Below are 14,121 nucleotides of genomic sequence, written 5' to 3'. Positions count from 1 at the left end.
TATATATATATTAAAGTAGGCTCACGCCCAAGGTGGGGCTTGAACTCACAACCCTGAGAACGAGAGCCACATGCTCCACTGACTGAGCGAGCCAGGCGCCCCAGAGCTTGATGTCATAATCTACCCTATTCATTATCAGTGATCTAAATGACATCCATGGAGTCTCCTATTTTATTTGAAAGCCCTACAATGCTTTATTTTTAAAATTTATTTTTTTGTTAAATTTTTTAAACACTGTATTTATTTTTGAGAGAGAGTGAGATCGGGGGAGGAACAGAGAGAGAGGGAGACACAGAATCCGAAGCAGGCTCCGGGCTCTGAGCTGTCAGCACAGAGCCGGACGAGGGGCTGGAACTCACAAACCGTGAGATCCTGACCTGAGCTGAAGTCAGACGCTTAACTGAGCCACCCAAGCACCCCATCCACAACACTTTAATACTTTGTTTCAAATGCTTAAACAAACCTCCGGATGTCTACTAAGTGTATCCTTTCTGTAGGACAAACCATTTTATGAGAAACAATTCCCCAGGAATTTGTATTAATCCTTATCTGTTAGTTTAGATTTTGAAACATCTTTGAGTAGAGTATTTCCTTTCAATTTTGCCTTGAATTCTTTTCTTGAGCGAGGAATGGTTCCCAAGACCTGTGTGTCCGTCTCTGGACCTTCAAGCCAGCTTGACGTCCCAAAGCCTTTTTAAGTAATTTTCCCGTGAATGCATTTCTCTAAGGAATACAGAATCCGTTGTTGTTGTTGTTGTTGTTATTTTGTTAATAGCAAAGATGACTATTATTTCCTCTTCTTGTGTCACAGCCTTGGACCCCTCTGTATGTCCTGAGGGTAAGAAGAGATTGTGACTCTCAAAGTGAGGGTCACGTTATCTTTTGCCTTTGTGTTGGATGGCGTGAGAGCCAAATGGTACCTGCAGGGCCGTCCAGTTTGGTCTGTATGCTATTGGCCTGTATGGTGTTTGAGAGAAATTATTTAGGGGCGCCTGGATGGCTCAGTCGGTCAAGCATCCAACTCTTGGTTTCCACTCAGGTTGTGATCTCACGGTCTGCGAGATCGAGCCCCACCTCAGACTCCGCGCTAACAGTATGGAGCCTGCTTGGGATTTTCTCTCTCTCTCCCTCTCTCTCTGTCCCTCCCCCACTTGCCCCACCCCTCAAAATAAATAAATTTTTAAAAAGTATTTAGGGGTGCCGGGTTGGCTCATTTGATTCAGCGTCTGAGTCTTGCTTTCGGCTCAGGTCGTTATCTCATGGTTTGTGAGGTCGAGACCCACATCAGGCTCTGTGCTGACAGTGCGGAGCCTGCTTGGGAGTCTCTCTCCGTCTCTCTCAAAATAAACAGATAAACTTAAAAAAAAAGAGAGAAACTATTTAACCTGTTGCCATATTTCATCAGGAGGGTTCCTGTGACAGTTGCCAGCTTCTCTTGACAATTGAGACATCTGGCAGCTTGGGCCCCATGAGCCCCCCTGAAACACAGCTGCACTGCAGTCTGGGCAGTGACCCCCACCAGGGCCCCCTTCCCCTCGCTGCCCCTCCCCACCCCGATTTTCAGGCCGGTGTTAGCCTGCAGACAGGTGTTGGCTGTCCTGACGTCCTGATCACACGAGGAACCCGCTGCTGACCCCGCGACACCCGCTACCATCTAGGGTCATCGGAGCCTTCCTTCCGGGGGGCTGCTTTGTGGGTATCTCCCTGATCACGCCAGGGCAGCAGCTTCGCCACCCAGCCTGCCCCCAGCGCCTGCCTCCGACGGCAGGTCTTGTCCGCGAAAAAAGAAACGTTTAAGGAAATATGAGCGCCGCCTCTCAATGTTGACAGCAAGCTTTCCGTGCTGGCTGGCAGAGGCTTTCGCTTTCAGATTCGTCTTTGAGCTTAACTGCCCGTGCTCTCAGCTCGCCACGGTTTCGGCTGCAGCCAAGTCAGTGAGCGTCTCCAGACTCGGAGTCCGCGGGACAGTCAGGGGCCAGAAAGGGACAGCCAGCCCTGTGCTTCAGAGGAAGCACCGGTGGTGGTCCTGTGTGATCCTTGGTGTTCAGGGGAACGTGGGGCACAATCCGGGGAATGCCCGCCCTTGTCCGAACGGGGCGGCTGATCCTCTGTGTCCAGCAGCTACCGCCCGGGGCCTCCTGGGGAACGTCCCTAACCGGCTCTTCTCTCGGTGTCCCCGTGATACCCCAGGGCTCGGCCTGTCTCACACGTCTCCTCTTTTTCTCCTGTTTTCCACCAGGTGGCAGCAGACGTCGAAGTCTTTAGGTTTGTCCGGCAGCTTGCAGCCCGCAGGTGCCAAAGCTGACGCCCTCAGGGAAGAGATGGACGAGGCCGCCAACCGAGTGGAGATTTGCAGGGTACCCGCCCCCCCCCCCCCCCCGCTTTGCTCCTCCTCACCGGGATAGATGGGGGAGCCCTCAGGGAGTCCCTGATTCTTCACCGGAGTTGTAGGAAAACCCTAAGGGTGACGTCTGGTTGGACTGAACGTCCCCAGGCTTGCCCACGGGCATCCCCAGAGCCAGGATGAGCCCTAAGAGCTGGGGCTTTGAGGCGACCTAGACTGGGGTGGGGTTGGTGGCAGTGGTGGGTTATGAACAGGGTTCCTGCGTGGCAGGCAAAGAGGAAATGGCCTTGGCCTCCATGCGAAGCGTTTGTAGGGCGCTCTGAGTCCCACAGGATGGATTCCGGGCTGGAAAGAACAGTTGAGAATCTAGACCGTAGGCGAACCTTGACTCACTGCCGGTATTAAATTGTTTAGCTTCTGGTTCACCCTTTAATACTCCCTGAGCCCTTTTATCCGTCTCTCGCCTCCCAGGACACAGTTAATGATGAGGCTGGAATGCTGACCGAGGAGATAGTCATGGACGAGAGACGTTCCCTCTGGTTTAAGAGAGAGGAATGTCTCGTTCTGAGGAGTAGGTGTCTTGGAGCTGATAGGCGTTAATTGGCAATGTGCCGTTTATGGAGCTCTGTGTCTGTGCACATCTGTATGCGTGCGCTCAGGTCCGTTTGGGTTCAGATCCGGGGAACAGGCTATGCACGTCTGTATACGTGCGCTGAGGCCCGTTTGGGTTTAGAGCCGACGAACAGTCTATGCAAATCTGTATACGTGCGCTCAGGTCCATTTGGCTTTAAGTCCAAGGAACATTTTATGCACATCTGTATGCGTGCGCTCAGGTCCGTTTGGCTTCAGTGCGAGGAACAGTCTATGCACGTCTGTATACTTGCGCTCAGGTCCCTTTGGGTTCAGAGCCGGGGAACAGTCTATGCACGTCTGTACACGTGCGCTCAGGTCCGTTTGGGTTTAGATCCAAGGAACAAGCGTGTCCTGTTCCTGGAAGTATGCTGGGAACCAGGTGTCTTTATCTCCTGCGCTTTTAGCGGAGAATAGCCACTTTGCATGCAGCCATCTCTGATCTTTGTGGCCTTTTCTAGTCTCGTCCGCTGGCCCGTGGGCGCATCCTTTTACAGCGCAGGTGGCTTTGACCTTGCATTCAGGTGACGTTCAGGGTCAGATAGCGTTTCTCTCTGGAAATTAGCAACACTGGCCAGCCAATCTGTCAAGGACTCATGCTCTCTCCAGCTGCAATGCTATGGAATCCAGCAAAGTAAAACTTTGAAATCCTTCATCAGATCCAGGACTCCTCGTGAGTAAGTACAGCTCATTTGCCATCGTAACGTGGCAGTGTGTTCCTTAGGTAAGAATCTTGTTTCTTGGGGCACCTGGGTGGCTCAGTCAGTTAAGTGTCTGACTTTGGCTTAGGTCACGATCTCACGGTTCACGAGTTCGAGCCCCGCGTCAGGCTCTGTGCTGACAGCTCAGAGCCTGGAGCCTGCTTCAGATTCTCTGTCCTCCTCTCTCTCTCTGACCCTCCCCTGCTTGTGCTCTGTCTCTCTCTCAAAAATAAATAAAAACATTAAAAAAAAAACCTTTTTTTTAAAGAATCTTGTTTCTTACAAAATTATACCTTAACACACAAGAGACGGTGGTGTCGAGGGGGTGCTGGATAGGACTATCCAACTACATCAGAACAGAACTCTAATACCTTCATTGGTCCATGCCTTTTTACAATTGTTATTTTTACCAAAAACTATGTTAGTTTCCTCTTCAAGGGTTAAAAAAGTGATACAATTTACCATAACCAGTGAAAAAGTACAAAAACATATCAAGAAAAGCACCAGTAATTCCCCCCCCCCGCCCCATTCCTGCCCAGCAACCCTTTTGCTTCCAGAGAGGATGACCAAGTCCCCCTGCTCACCGATATTTATTTTCAAATTTGTTTAATGTGTCTTTATTTAAAAAAAAAAATTTTTTTTTTCAACGTTTATTTATTTTTGGGACAGAGAGAGACAGAGCATGAACGGGGGAGGGGCAGAGAGAGAGGGAGACACAGAATCGGAAACAGGCTCCAGGCTCTGAGCCATCAGCCCAGAGCCTGACGCGGGGCTCGAACTCACGGACCGCGAGATCGTGACCTGGCTGAAGTCGGACGCTTAACCGACTGCGCCACCCAGGCGCCCCTAATGTGTCTTTATTTTTGAGAGAGAGAGAGACACAGCATGAGCAGCGGAGGGGCAGAGAGAGAGGGAGACACAGAATCTGAAACACGCTCCAGGCTTCGAGCTGTCAGCACAGAGCCCGATGTGGGGCTCAAACCCACAAACCGCAAGATCATGACCTGAGCCAAAGTTGGACGCTTAACTGAGCCACCCAGGTGCCCCTCTAATTGCCTATTTTTGTTGGCATTTGAACTAACATTTCTACTTTCCTTAAATGCCAGTTTATAGATGTTCCCCGCATATTCGGGGTATTCAACTTTCTTCTACCTGTTGTGTCCCAAGTCATTTTCCAGTCTGTGGTTAGTCTTTTGTTGATGTCTGCCATTAAAAACTTGTTTATATGTATGTTTCCCTTGCACGGGGTTTAAGATTCCAGGCATCTTCCACCTCAAGGTTAAAGCATTTGGCCCGGTCTGTGTTTTGAATATTGGGCATTTCAGCAGAGGTACAGTGGTCTCTCCTTGTTGTTCTAAATTGTACTTCCCTAACGACACAAGATGATGAACATTTTCTCATGCACTTACTTGCTATCCGGCTATGTTCTTTGGTGATGTGTTTGTGCAGGTCTTTTGTCCACTTTTCAATTGGGTTATTTAATAGCATGTTGTTAAAAAAAATTTTTTTTTTAATGTTTATTTTTGAGAGCTAGAGATAGAGCGTGAACGGGGGAGGGGCAGAGAGAGAGGGAGACACAGACTCCGAAGCAGGCTCCAGGCTCCAAGCTGTCAGCAAAGAGCCCGACACGGGGCTTGAACCCACAAACTGTGAGAGCATGACCTGAGCCAAGATCTAAGAGTCAGAGGCTGAACCGACTGAGCCCCAACAATCTTTGAATTGGTGTATTTAGACCATTGATGTTTAAGTGATTGTTGAATATGGTAATACCTACCATAATTCTTCCTGTTTTCTATTTGTTTCTCTTCTTCTCTGTTACTATTTTTGCTCTCAGAGTTTCTGCCTTTTGAGGCTTCACTTTAGGCTTTCAGGTGGCTTTGCTTTTTCTCCTTTCTCAGCCTATTAATTATACTTTTCTTAGGGTTTATGTTTTTAGTGGGAGCCCATTTGCAATATATATTTATCACGCATCCAAGTCCACTTTGGAAGAGCTGTTTAGCATTTCCCATAACTATATGGGAAGTATATAGTAACTTCCCATAACTATATGGGAAGGCAAGTATGTCTCAGTGAGAAAATACCCCTGGTTTCTTCCACTGACTTGTACGTAAGCATTCGTAAGCACAAGTGTGTTTATATGACTGTATCCATGTAATCATACACCGTGCAATCATGTGTGTTTATCTCAATGCATGGATACGTTCACATATGCGTAAGTACATTGTTGCTTGCAAATTTATCCCGTAGATTAAGCATGAGAAAAATAAAAGTTTTATGGTATCTTCACTTAGTCCTTCGCTAATGCTCGTCCTTTCTTTGTGAGCGTCTGAGTTTCTGACCTTTATCTTTTTCATTCTGTCTTAAAGAACATTTTTTTTCACACATTTCTTATAAGACAGGTCTGCTGGCAACAAATCCTGTAAATGTCTTCAAATCCCTTTAAAAAAATTTTTTTTAATGTTTTACTTATTTTTGAGAGAGAGAGACAGAGCATGAGTAGGGGAGGGGTAGAGAGAGAGAGGGAGATGTAGAATCTAAGCAGCCTCCAGGCTCTGAGCTGTCAGCACAGAGCCCGATGTGGGGCTCGAACTCATGAGCCATGAGATCATGACCTGAGCTGAAGTTGGGCGCTTAACCAACGGAGCCACTCAGGCATTCCTCTTTAAGTCCCTTTTGAAAGTAATTTTGCAGTGTATGGATTTCTAGGTTGGTGGGCTTTTTTTTTTTTCCCCTCTTCTCCATACTTTAAATATTTTACTCTACCCTCTTCTGGCTTTGCATGTTTTCTGAGGAGAGGTCAGATGTAATTCTTATCTTGCGTTCTGCTAAAACATTTTTAACCTCTGGCTTCTTTCAGTATTTTTTCTTTGTTTTTGATTTTCTGAAGTTTGAATATGCTATGCTATGCCTAGGTGTCTTTTTTTTTTTTTTTAACTAAAATCCCTAATATCCCAACTCAATCTTGCTAATATTTTTTAATTTAACTATAAGAACGGGGTGCCTGGGTGACTCAGTTGGTTGAGCGTCCAACTCTTAATTTTGGCTCAGGTCATGATCTCACGGTTCATGAGATCAAGCCCCACATTTGGCTCTGTGCTGACAGTGTGGTACCTGCTTGGAATTCTCTCTCACCCTCCCTCCCTCCCCCCCCCAAATGTAAATAAAAACTTAAAAAGAAATTCTTTTAAATAAATTTAACTATAAGGAAATACAAAACCAGAATTAATTTTAAACTGCAGAATTTATCCTAAGGAAATAATCAAGAGACGGGTGCAAATCTATACGAACACATGCTTTCCAAGTGTTGTAATGAAAAATCAGAAACACAGTATCCAGCAACAGACTGGTTGGTCTGTTCAATATATGGTCCATTCATACATTAAATGTCATGTGACCGTTAGAAAGACTGTTTCTCTGGGGGGGTGGGGGGGGAATAAACTGCAACATGGTCTGGTCCCATTTTTGTAAACCAACCATACAAAGTGTGGGACTGATGAAAATAGATATAATGTGAGCAGACATCACGTGTGTTTGTAGCGCTTTCTCTGTGTGGTGGGATTGCAGGTGAACTTGGGTATTTACTCTGTATTTTTTCCGAGCGTGGATTCATCGCGAAAACAGAAAACAAATGATTTTTAAAACACGTTAAACTCTGGTGATGATTGATTTTTCTTTTCTTTATAAAGGAAATTTGCTCATGATTCACATAAATGGAAATTGGATTTAGTTTTCACTTTCATTTCTTACATTTCGGCTTATTTGGGACTGTTGTTAACTCAGTAAGACGGTAATCCGATTATACCTTTAAGAAATCCTTTCGTGTTCCTGAGGATGCCCACAGATGGTCTGTCTGACTTTTCCAACATCATCTTTTGGCATAGCTCAAATGCTGAGTCATTGAAGGTGTACCATTTAGTCTTTCAAGGGGTCCCTGCCTTTCCTCTGTGTGCTGAGCCATTTTTATCATTCGACCCCTTGTTTCTTCCCTGCCTTGACCTACCTCCCTCACGGCTGCTGGTGATGGATGCCTCCTGACCAAAACTGTCATAGGCATGGCAGCTTAAATTGGTTCCTCTAGAAACTGCTGGCTTCAGCAGACCTACAAAGGCTTTCATTGTAGGGGAGCTCTGGTGAGGGGGAGCTGAGGCTTAGAACCCATTTTACCTGGGGGCGCCTGGGTGGCTCAGGCGGTCAAGCGTCCGACTTCGGCTCGGGTCATGATCTCACAGTTCGTGGGTTCGAGCCCCACGTCGGGCTCAGAGGCTGGAGCCTGCTTTGGATTCTGTCTCCTTCTCTCTCTGCCCCTCCCCACTTGTGCTCTGTCTCTCTCTGCCTCTCAAAAATGAAGTAACGTAATAATAAAAAAAAATTAAAAAAACAAAAACCATTTTACCCATGGGGAAAATTACTGCACCTTCATTTCTCATTCAGCAAATAGTTACAAAGCCTCTGCTGTGCAAAGCACATTTAAGACCGTGGAGGATGGGCAGGTGAGATCCTTGAACTCTTTCTTGGTAGCCACTCCCCCCAAATTCAGCACTTACCTAAGATGTTTAGATGAGAACTCCATGTGACGTCGTGCCTGGCACCTAGTTCCTTCCCCACGAATGTTAATTCATTTCTTTTTAAAAATCTTTTTAGGGGCGCCTGGGTGGCGCAGTCGGTTAAGCGTCCGACTTCAGCCAGGTCACAATCTCGCGGTCCGTGAGTTCGAGCCCCGCGTCGGGCTCTGGGCTGATGGCTCGGAGCCTGGAGCCTGCTTCGGATTCTGTGTCTCCCTCTCTCTCTGCCTCTCCCCCGTACATGCTCTGTCTCTCTCTCTCTCAAAAATAAATAAATGTTAAAAAAAAAATCTTTTTAATGTTTATTTATTTTTGAGAGAGAGAGACAGAGACAGAATGAGTGGGGGAGGGGCAGAGAGAGAGGGAGACACAGAATCCGAAGCAGGCTCCAGGCTCTGAGCTGTCAGCACAGAGCCGATGTGGGGCTCGAACTCACAGATCGTGAGATCATGACCTGAGCCCAAGAGGGACACTTAGCCCACTGAGCCACCCAGGTGCCCAGAATGTTAATTCATTTCTTTCCTTTTTCTTCATCCTTTGAAACTGGACCAAGTGTAGCATTGACTGATCTGTGCTTAAAGCTCTCCAAAGAACAGATTTCCCTCTTAACTCTGTGCCTTGTAGGTACAAGAACGCTTCAACAGTGTCTGCTTGTCCAGGGTCCTGGAAAAGGAAACAGATCCCTGCTCATGTTCCAGTGCTCTCACTGAGCCTGGCTTAATTGGCAGCTGGGGGGCGGGGGGGCTGAGGGTTGTGAGGTTGGTGCAGAATGCTTGGTGGAAACGGGGGGCAGTCCATGAAACAGCCTCTTCCTGAAGCATGTGGTGGCTCGCCTTCCTTCATTCAGCACCTGGATCCGCTTTCTAGGGCTGTTCTCATAGTTTCCGCAACTCACGCGTGATAGGTTCTTCTCTGCTCAGCTGAGCGTCTCTTGTAAAGATCTGTCTCTTGCAGAGATCTGGGAGGAACTCTAGAGACCACCTGACTTGGGCAGACAAGTCCAGAGACACGACAGGCTAACAGACATGCTCAGTGACGGAGTCTGCGGTCCTACCCAAAACATACCATTAACTGCCCCCTTGCCGTGGGCGTTTCCATGGAAGTGACCCACTCTCGAAAGAGAACGCACCCCAGACTCCGATCCAGCAAGAGGCCACTGCCCCCTGATCCCGCGGAGAGCTGGATGGTGCAGGACGGTCAACACCCCGAGACTTGCGCATGACGTGGGCGGAGCCCGCGCTCTTCCCAATGTTGAATCCGCAGCCCTGCTTTGAACCGGCCCAGCTGTCTTAGCCACCTTCCCCCGAACTGTTGTGTTTCCACTTCTCGCCCAGACGCGGGTGACCAACCAGTCAGTGTTGAGGATGAAGGAGAGCAGAGCGGTTCAGGGATCAGGGAAAGGAAGTGGCAGGCCATTTCAGGGAGGGCAGGAGCGCCCCTTGTCCTCGGAGGGGGTGCCGGCCGTGGAGATGTGTGGAAGTGATTTGCACATCACTCCCCCACACCAGCCTTCCTGACTCTGGACTCTGGCTCACGTGTTACAATCCCCGGGGAGACTACCGGCCTAGGTGTGCTTTTCACACTTACTCATCCTCTGGAGTCCTGGTTGGGAGACACAGGGACGCCCATGAGAAAACTTGGCTATGTGTCAGGAATTATTAAAAACGGGATTTCACAGTGGTGAAGGCTCCTCCTTCCTTCAGCGGTGAAGGCTTCCTGTGATGTCTAGACTCACGCGTTAGCTGCTCGATTGTTTTATGTTTGGCCTCAGTGCTGCGTTTCCCTTCCCGCAGGACCAGCTCTCGGCGGACATGTACAGTTTTGTGGCCAAAGAAATTGACTATGCAAACTACTTTCAAACGGTAAGGGTCCAGAAAGGTAAGAGCCCTTAAAATTTGGTCCCAAGAGGCAGGGTGCGGACAGGAAGGAAGGGGGTGTGGAACCAAATGGTGGAACACACTATGGGAAGGAATATGGTATTTAATGGTTCTGTCTGTGAATAAATCCTGTATTCTATTTCCCTTTGCATGGATTTCACTAACCTAAGAGTAAAACTCAACCCATTCGCCCATGCAGATGATTGCAATTCTGTCATCTGTAACAGCGGTTCTCAGGGGTGATTTTGTCCCCTCTTCCAGTGGATGTCTGGCCATGTCTGCAGACGTTTGGGGCTGTCACCACTGGGGGAGGTGCACCTAGGGTCAGGAGTGCTGCTGAACATCTTACAGTGCACAGGACAGCCTCCCACAGCGAAGAGTGACTCCATCCCAAATGTCCGTCGGGCCAAGGTTAAGACGCCCTGGTCTATCGTAAACAGGGAGCTTGGGAAGGAGATGATAACCCCCCAGCAAATATTTGTTTTTAATTTTGATCTTGGCCAAAGACCATGACAAGTAGGTAAACGATGATTAAGGTGGCCTCTCGTCGATGAAAGCAGATTAAGAAACAGGTCTGAGTCATCCATACTTGAATAATCTGGTCCAAATAATTAAGACCCTGGCTCTTTACCAGGGTAAGTGCAAGGCAAGTCAAAAACAAAACAGAACAGGGGCGCCTGGGTGGCTCAGTCGGTTAAGCGTCCAACTTCGGCTCAGGTCATGATCTCACAGTTCATGAGTTCAGGCCCCACATCGGGCTCTGTGCTGACAGCTCAGAGCTTGGGTCCTGCTTGGGATTCTGTGTCTCCCTCTCTCTCTCTGCCCCTGCCCTGCTCGCACTCTCTCTCTCTCAAAAATAAACGTTAAAAGTAGTTTTTTAAAAACAAAGCAGAGCAAAACAAAACCAGCAACAATTCAAAACACTTGAGAGAAAAACCACAAGTTAAAAATCCAGGTTAAGCTCGCCTGCCTTTAACTCTGGGGGATAAGATGCAAACTTTAAATGATCCAGGAAATGATGGGGTGATAAGGAAGGAAGGTAAAGAGGAGAAGGAAGAGGACTGGAATGTTTACGATGGAAGCATAGTAGCAGAGGCAAGGGCCGGTCACAGCTGTGATCGGCGAGTGGTCCAGACATTCAGATGAATCCCTTCCATCCTGAAAAAGCACTGGTAAGCATATTCCTTCCAACCTGGACGGTTTATTTAAAAATAGCAGCACGTTCACAAGTTTATTCCATCGGGTATATGTACGGAGGTAATATTTTAAAATTTCTTAAATGAATGACCTTTTTGACATTCCAAAGCCACCTTGGACTGCCTCCTTCCTACTTATGGACCATTTATTCTGGTGCTCGGATTTTTTTTTTTTTTTAAACTCATGTTAGTTTTTAGGTTTCACTCGGAGGTCAAGGTTATCTACCGTCCGCGTTGAGCATTTAAACAGAGTGGTTCCCTCCCCTTCCCCTGGTGCACGCACACCCGATGGCGGGGTGGGGGGGTGAGGGTTCGGAAATGGTGTTGTTCCCTGGGGTTTGTCTGCCCTTGTGGACACTTCAGCCGCTGGTTTAGCGGTGGGATGGTCAAAAGTGGGCAAATTGAAAGAATTTGATTTTTGGGGTTGTATCACGAGAGCCAAAGCCGTTTCACCGCCAAGGTACTCACAGAGGATGCTACATCAAGCCACACACGTTTTCTTTTCTTTTTTCTTTTTTTAAGTTTGTTTTGAGAGAGAGAGTGAGTGGGGGGAGGGGCAGATGGAGAGGGAGAGAGAGAGAGAGAGAGAATATCCGAAGCAGGCTCCCTGCTGTCAACGTGGAGCCTCATACAGCGCTTGAGCTCACGAACCATGAGACCACGACCTGAGCCAAAACCAAGAGTCGGTCGCTTACCCGACTGAACCACCCGGGCGTCTCAAGCCACACGTTTTCTGATCACTTACATATCAAACCCATTTTGCAGAGGGGTGCCTGGGTGGCTCAGTCGGGTAAGCGACTGACTCTTGGTTTCAGCTCAGGTCATGATCTCACGGTTCATGGGATCGAGCCCCATGTTGGGCTCTGCACTGACCACACAGAACCTCCTTGGGATATTCTCTCTCTCTCCCTCTCTCTCTCTATGCCCCTCCCCAGCTCGCTCGCGTGCTCTCTGTCTCTCTCAAAATAAATAAAAAAACTAAAAAAAAAAAAAAAGAGCTGTATAAACTCACCTTACAGAAACCAAGATCCATACAGACTAGCATACAGCTCGGTCTTCGAGGGAAACGGAATTTCCAGGCAAATCTCTAAGTGCGTTTCCTGCTTGTGTTTTCCTATCGCTTTCCTCCTTTTGCTTGGAGGATGGGGTGCCAGGCGAGGTCCCGTCGCCGTGGAGGCTAGCTCTCCGTCAGGCTCCCGGCCTGGGGTGGTCCCCCTGTTCCTTCGTGGTTCTCCGGCTCCCCGAGATTTCCACCTCTGGCGAGTTCTCTGCTGCCGAGGCTCGGGGGGGGGGGGGGGGGGGGAAGCATGCTGCAGCCGTCACATTAGGTGGATGAGAGAGCAGGGGACTCGTGCCTCCTCGCAGGGCACCCCGCCGGGGCCAGCCTCCTGTGCGCCCCACCCTCCCGCGAGCGATAACCTTGTCCTTGTGTCTTCTCAGCTAATAGAAGTGCAGGCGGAATACCACAGGAAGTCCCTGACGCTCCTGCAGGCTGTGCTGCCCCAGATAAAGGCACAGCAGGGTGAGTGAGCTGGGGGGGGGGGGGGCCCGGCGGCCTTGCGAGTCTAGACCGTTCCCTGTCTTCCAGCCCCCCTTACGCTCTCTCAACAGAGCCACATCTATTTATTTATTTTTTTAATTTTTAAGTGTACTTATGTCGAGGGAGAGGGGGGAAGAGACAGAAAGAGAGAGAGAATCCCAGGCAGGCTCCATGCTCTCAGCACAGAGCCTAATGTGGGACTTGAACCCACAAACCTGAGATCACGACCTGAGCTGAAATCAAGAGTCGGATGTTTAACCGACTGAGCCACCCAAGCGCCCCGACAGAACCACATTAGGTTGAGCTTCTGGAACTTCGGAGGCCGGTGCCTTGATCTAATGGCGCACTCACACGCACGGCCCCCACGACGAGACGCGTTGGGGGCTGTGCCCCATGGAGGCAGGCCAGGCAGTCTGGACACAGCTAGCCAGCCGTCTGCCCCACCCAGTCCTGTCTCCCTCATCCCCAAACCACAAAAACGGGGACCTAACTGGTCCTCCATGTGTTTGATGGTCAGGAAGATCTGACCGGAGGGCAGACGTATTCGAGCACAAGTGACCTTCGCTAACTGCCCACTGGCCTCTCTCGCTTGCCCCGCTCAGAGGCCTGGGTAGAGAAGCCTTCCTTCGGGAAGCCCTTGGAGGAGCACCTCATGATCAGCGGCCGGGAGATCGCCTTCCCCATTGAGGCCTGTGTGACCATGCTGCTGGAATGTGGAATGCAGGAGGAGGTAGGTCTGGGCGCGGCTCGACCCCGCCTGAGCAGGGGTCTTCCTCCCTGTGACCGAGCCTCCAGGGTCTCCTTCTCTCTGGCCCCCAGCCACGCAGACGTGTGACGATGCGGGGCATCCCCCTCCCTCCCCAGCACACACACTGGTCCTGCTTCCTCCCATAAGCTTTTACTTTTCAGAGAGGGAGGGAGGCTTGTGGGAGGTGGATAGCACTGGCCTGAGGAACTTCCGGCCACACCCCAGGATCCCGTCTTCATATTGAGCAGGACGTGGCCATGCTGCGGCTGCTGCCTCCTCCTCCTCCTTCTTCCTTCTCCCCCCTCCTCCCCCTCCTCCTCTTCCTCCCCCCTTCCCCTCCTCCTCCTTCTCCCCCCTCCTGCTCCTTCCTCCTCCCCCCTCCCCCTCTGCCTCCTCTCACCTCCTCTTCCTTCTCCCCCCTCCTCCTCCCCCCTCCTTCTTCTTCCTCCTCCCTCCTCTTCCTCCTCCCTGCTCTTCCTCCTCCTCCCCCCTTCTCATCCTTCTTCCTCCCCACTCTCCCCTT

At 49.5% G+C, this 14,121-nt stretch overlaps 1 protein-coding gene across 6 annotated transcripts in view; it reads left to right on the top strand.

Annotated features, from left to right (window-relative positions):
• The window catches only part of ARHGAP44 (Rho GTPase activating protein 44), a 185,085-nt gene that overhangs the window by 130,829 nt on the left and 40,135 nt on the right, over window positions 1-14,121 (top strand). For all 6 annotated transcript variants that reach the window (XR_005784025.1, XM_040453167.1, XM_040453163.1 and 3 more), the window contains 4 exons: window positions 2,240-2,357; window positions 10,031-10,099; window positions 12,751-12,832; window positions 13,453-13,580. Coding sequence is in view for 5 of the 6 variants with exons in the window: in XM_040453167.1 (XP_040309101.1) it covers window positions 2,240-2,357; window positions 10,031-10,099; window positions 12,751-12,832; window positions 13,453-13,580 (397 nt within the window). In the remaining variant the exon portion in view is untranslated. The remainder of the gene's footprint in view (window positions 1-2,239; window positions 2,358-10,030; window positions 10,100-12,750; window positions 12,833-13,452; window positions 13,581-14,121) is intronic.

The sequence above is a fragment of the Herpailurus yagouaroundi genome, unplaced genomic scaffold (genome assembly GCF_014898765.1).
Source record: "Herpailurus yagouaroundi ecotype Mexico unplaced genomic scaffold, PumYag 208, whole genome shotgun sequence".
Classification (NCBI taxonomy): Eukaryota; Metazoa; Chordata; class Mammalia; order Carnivora; family Felidae; genus Herpailurus; species Herpailurus yagouaroundi.
The sequence above is the reverse complement of the archived record's forward strand: the minus strand, read 5'-3'. Positions and strand labels throughout refer to the sequence as shown.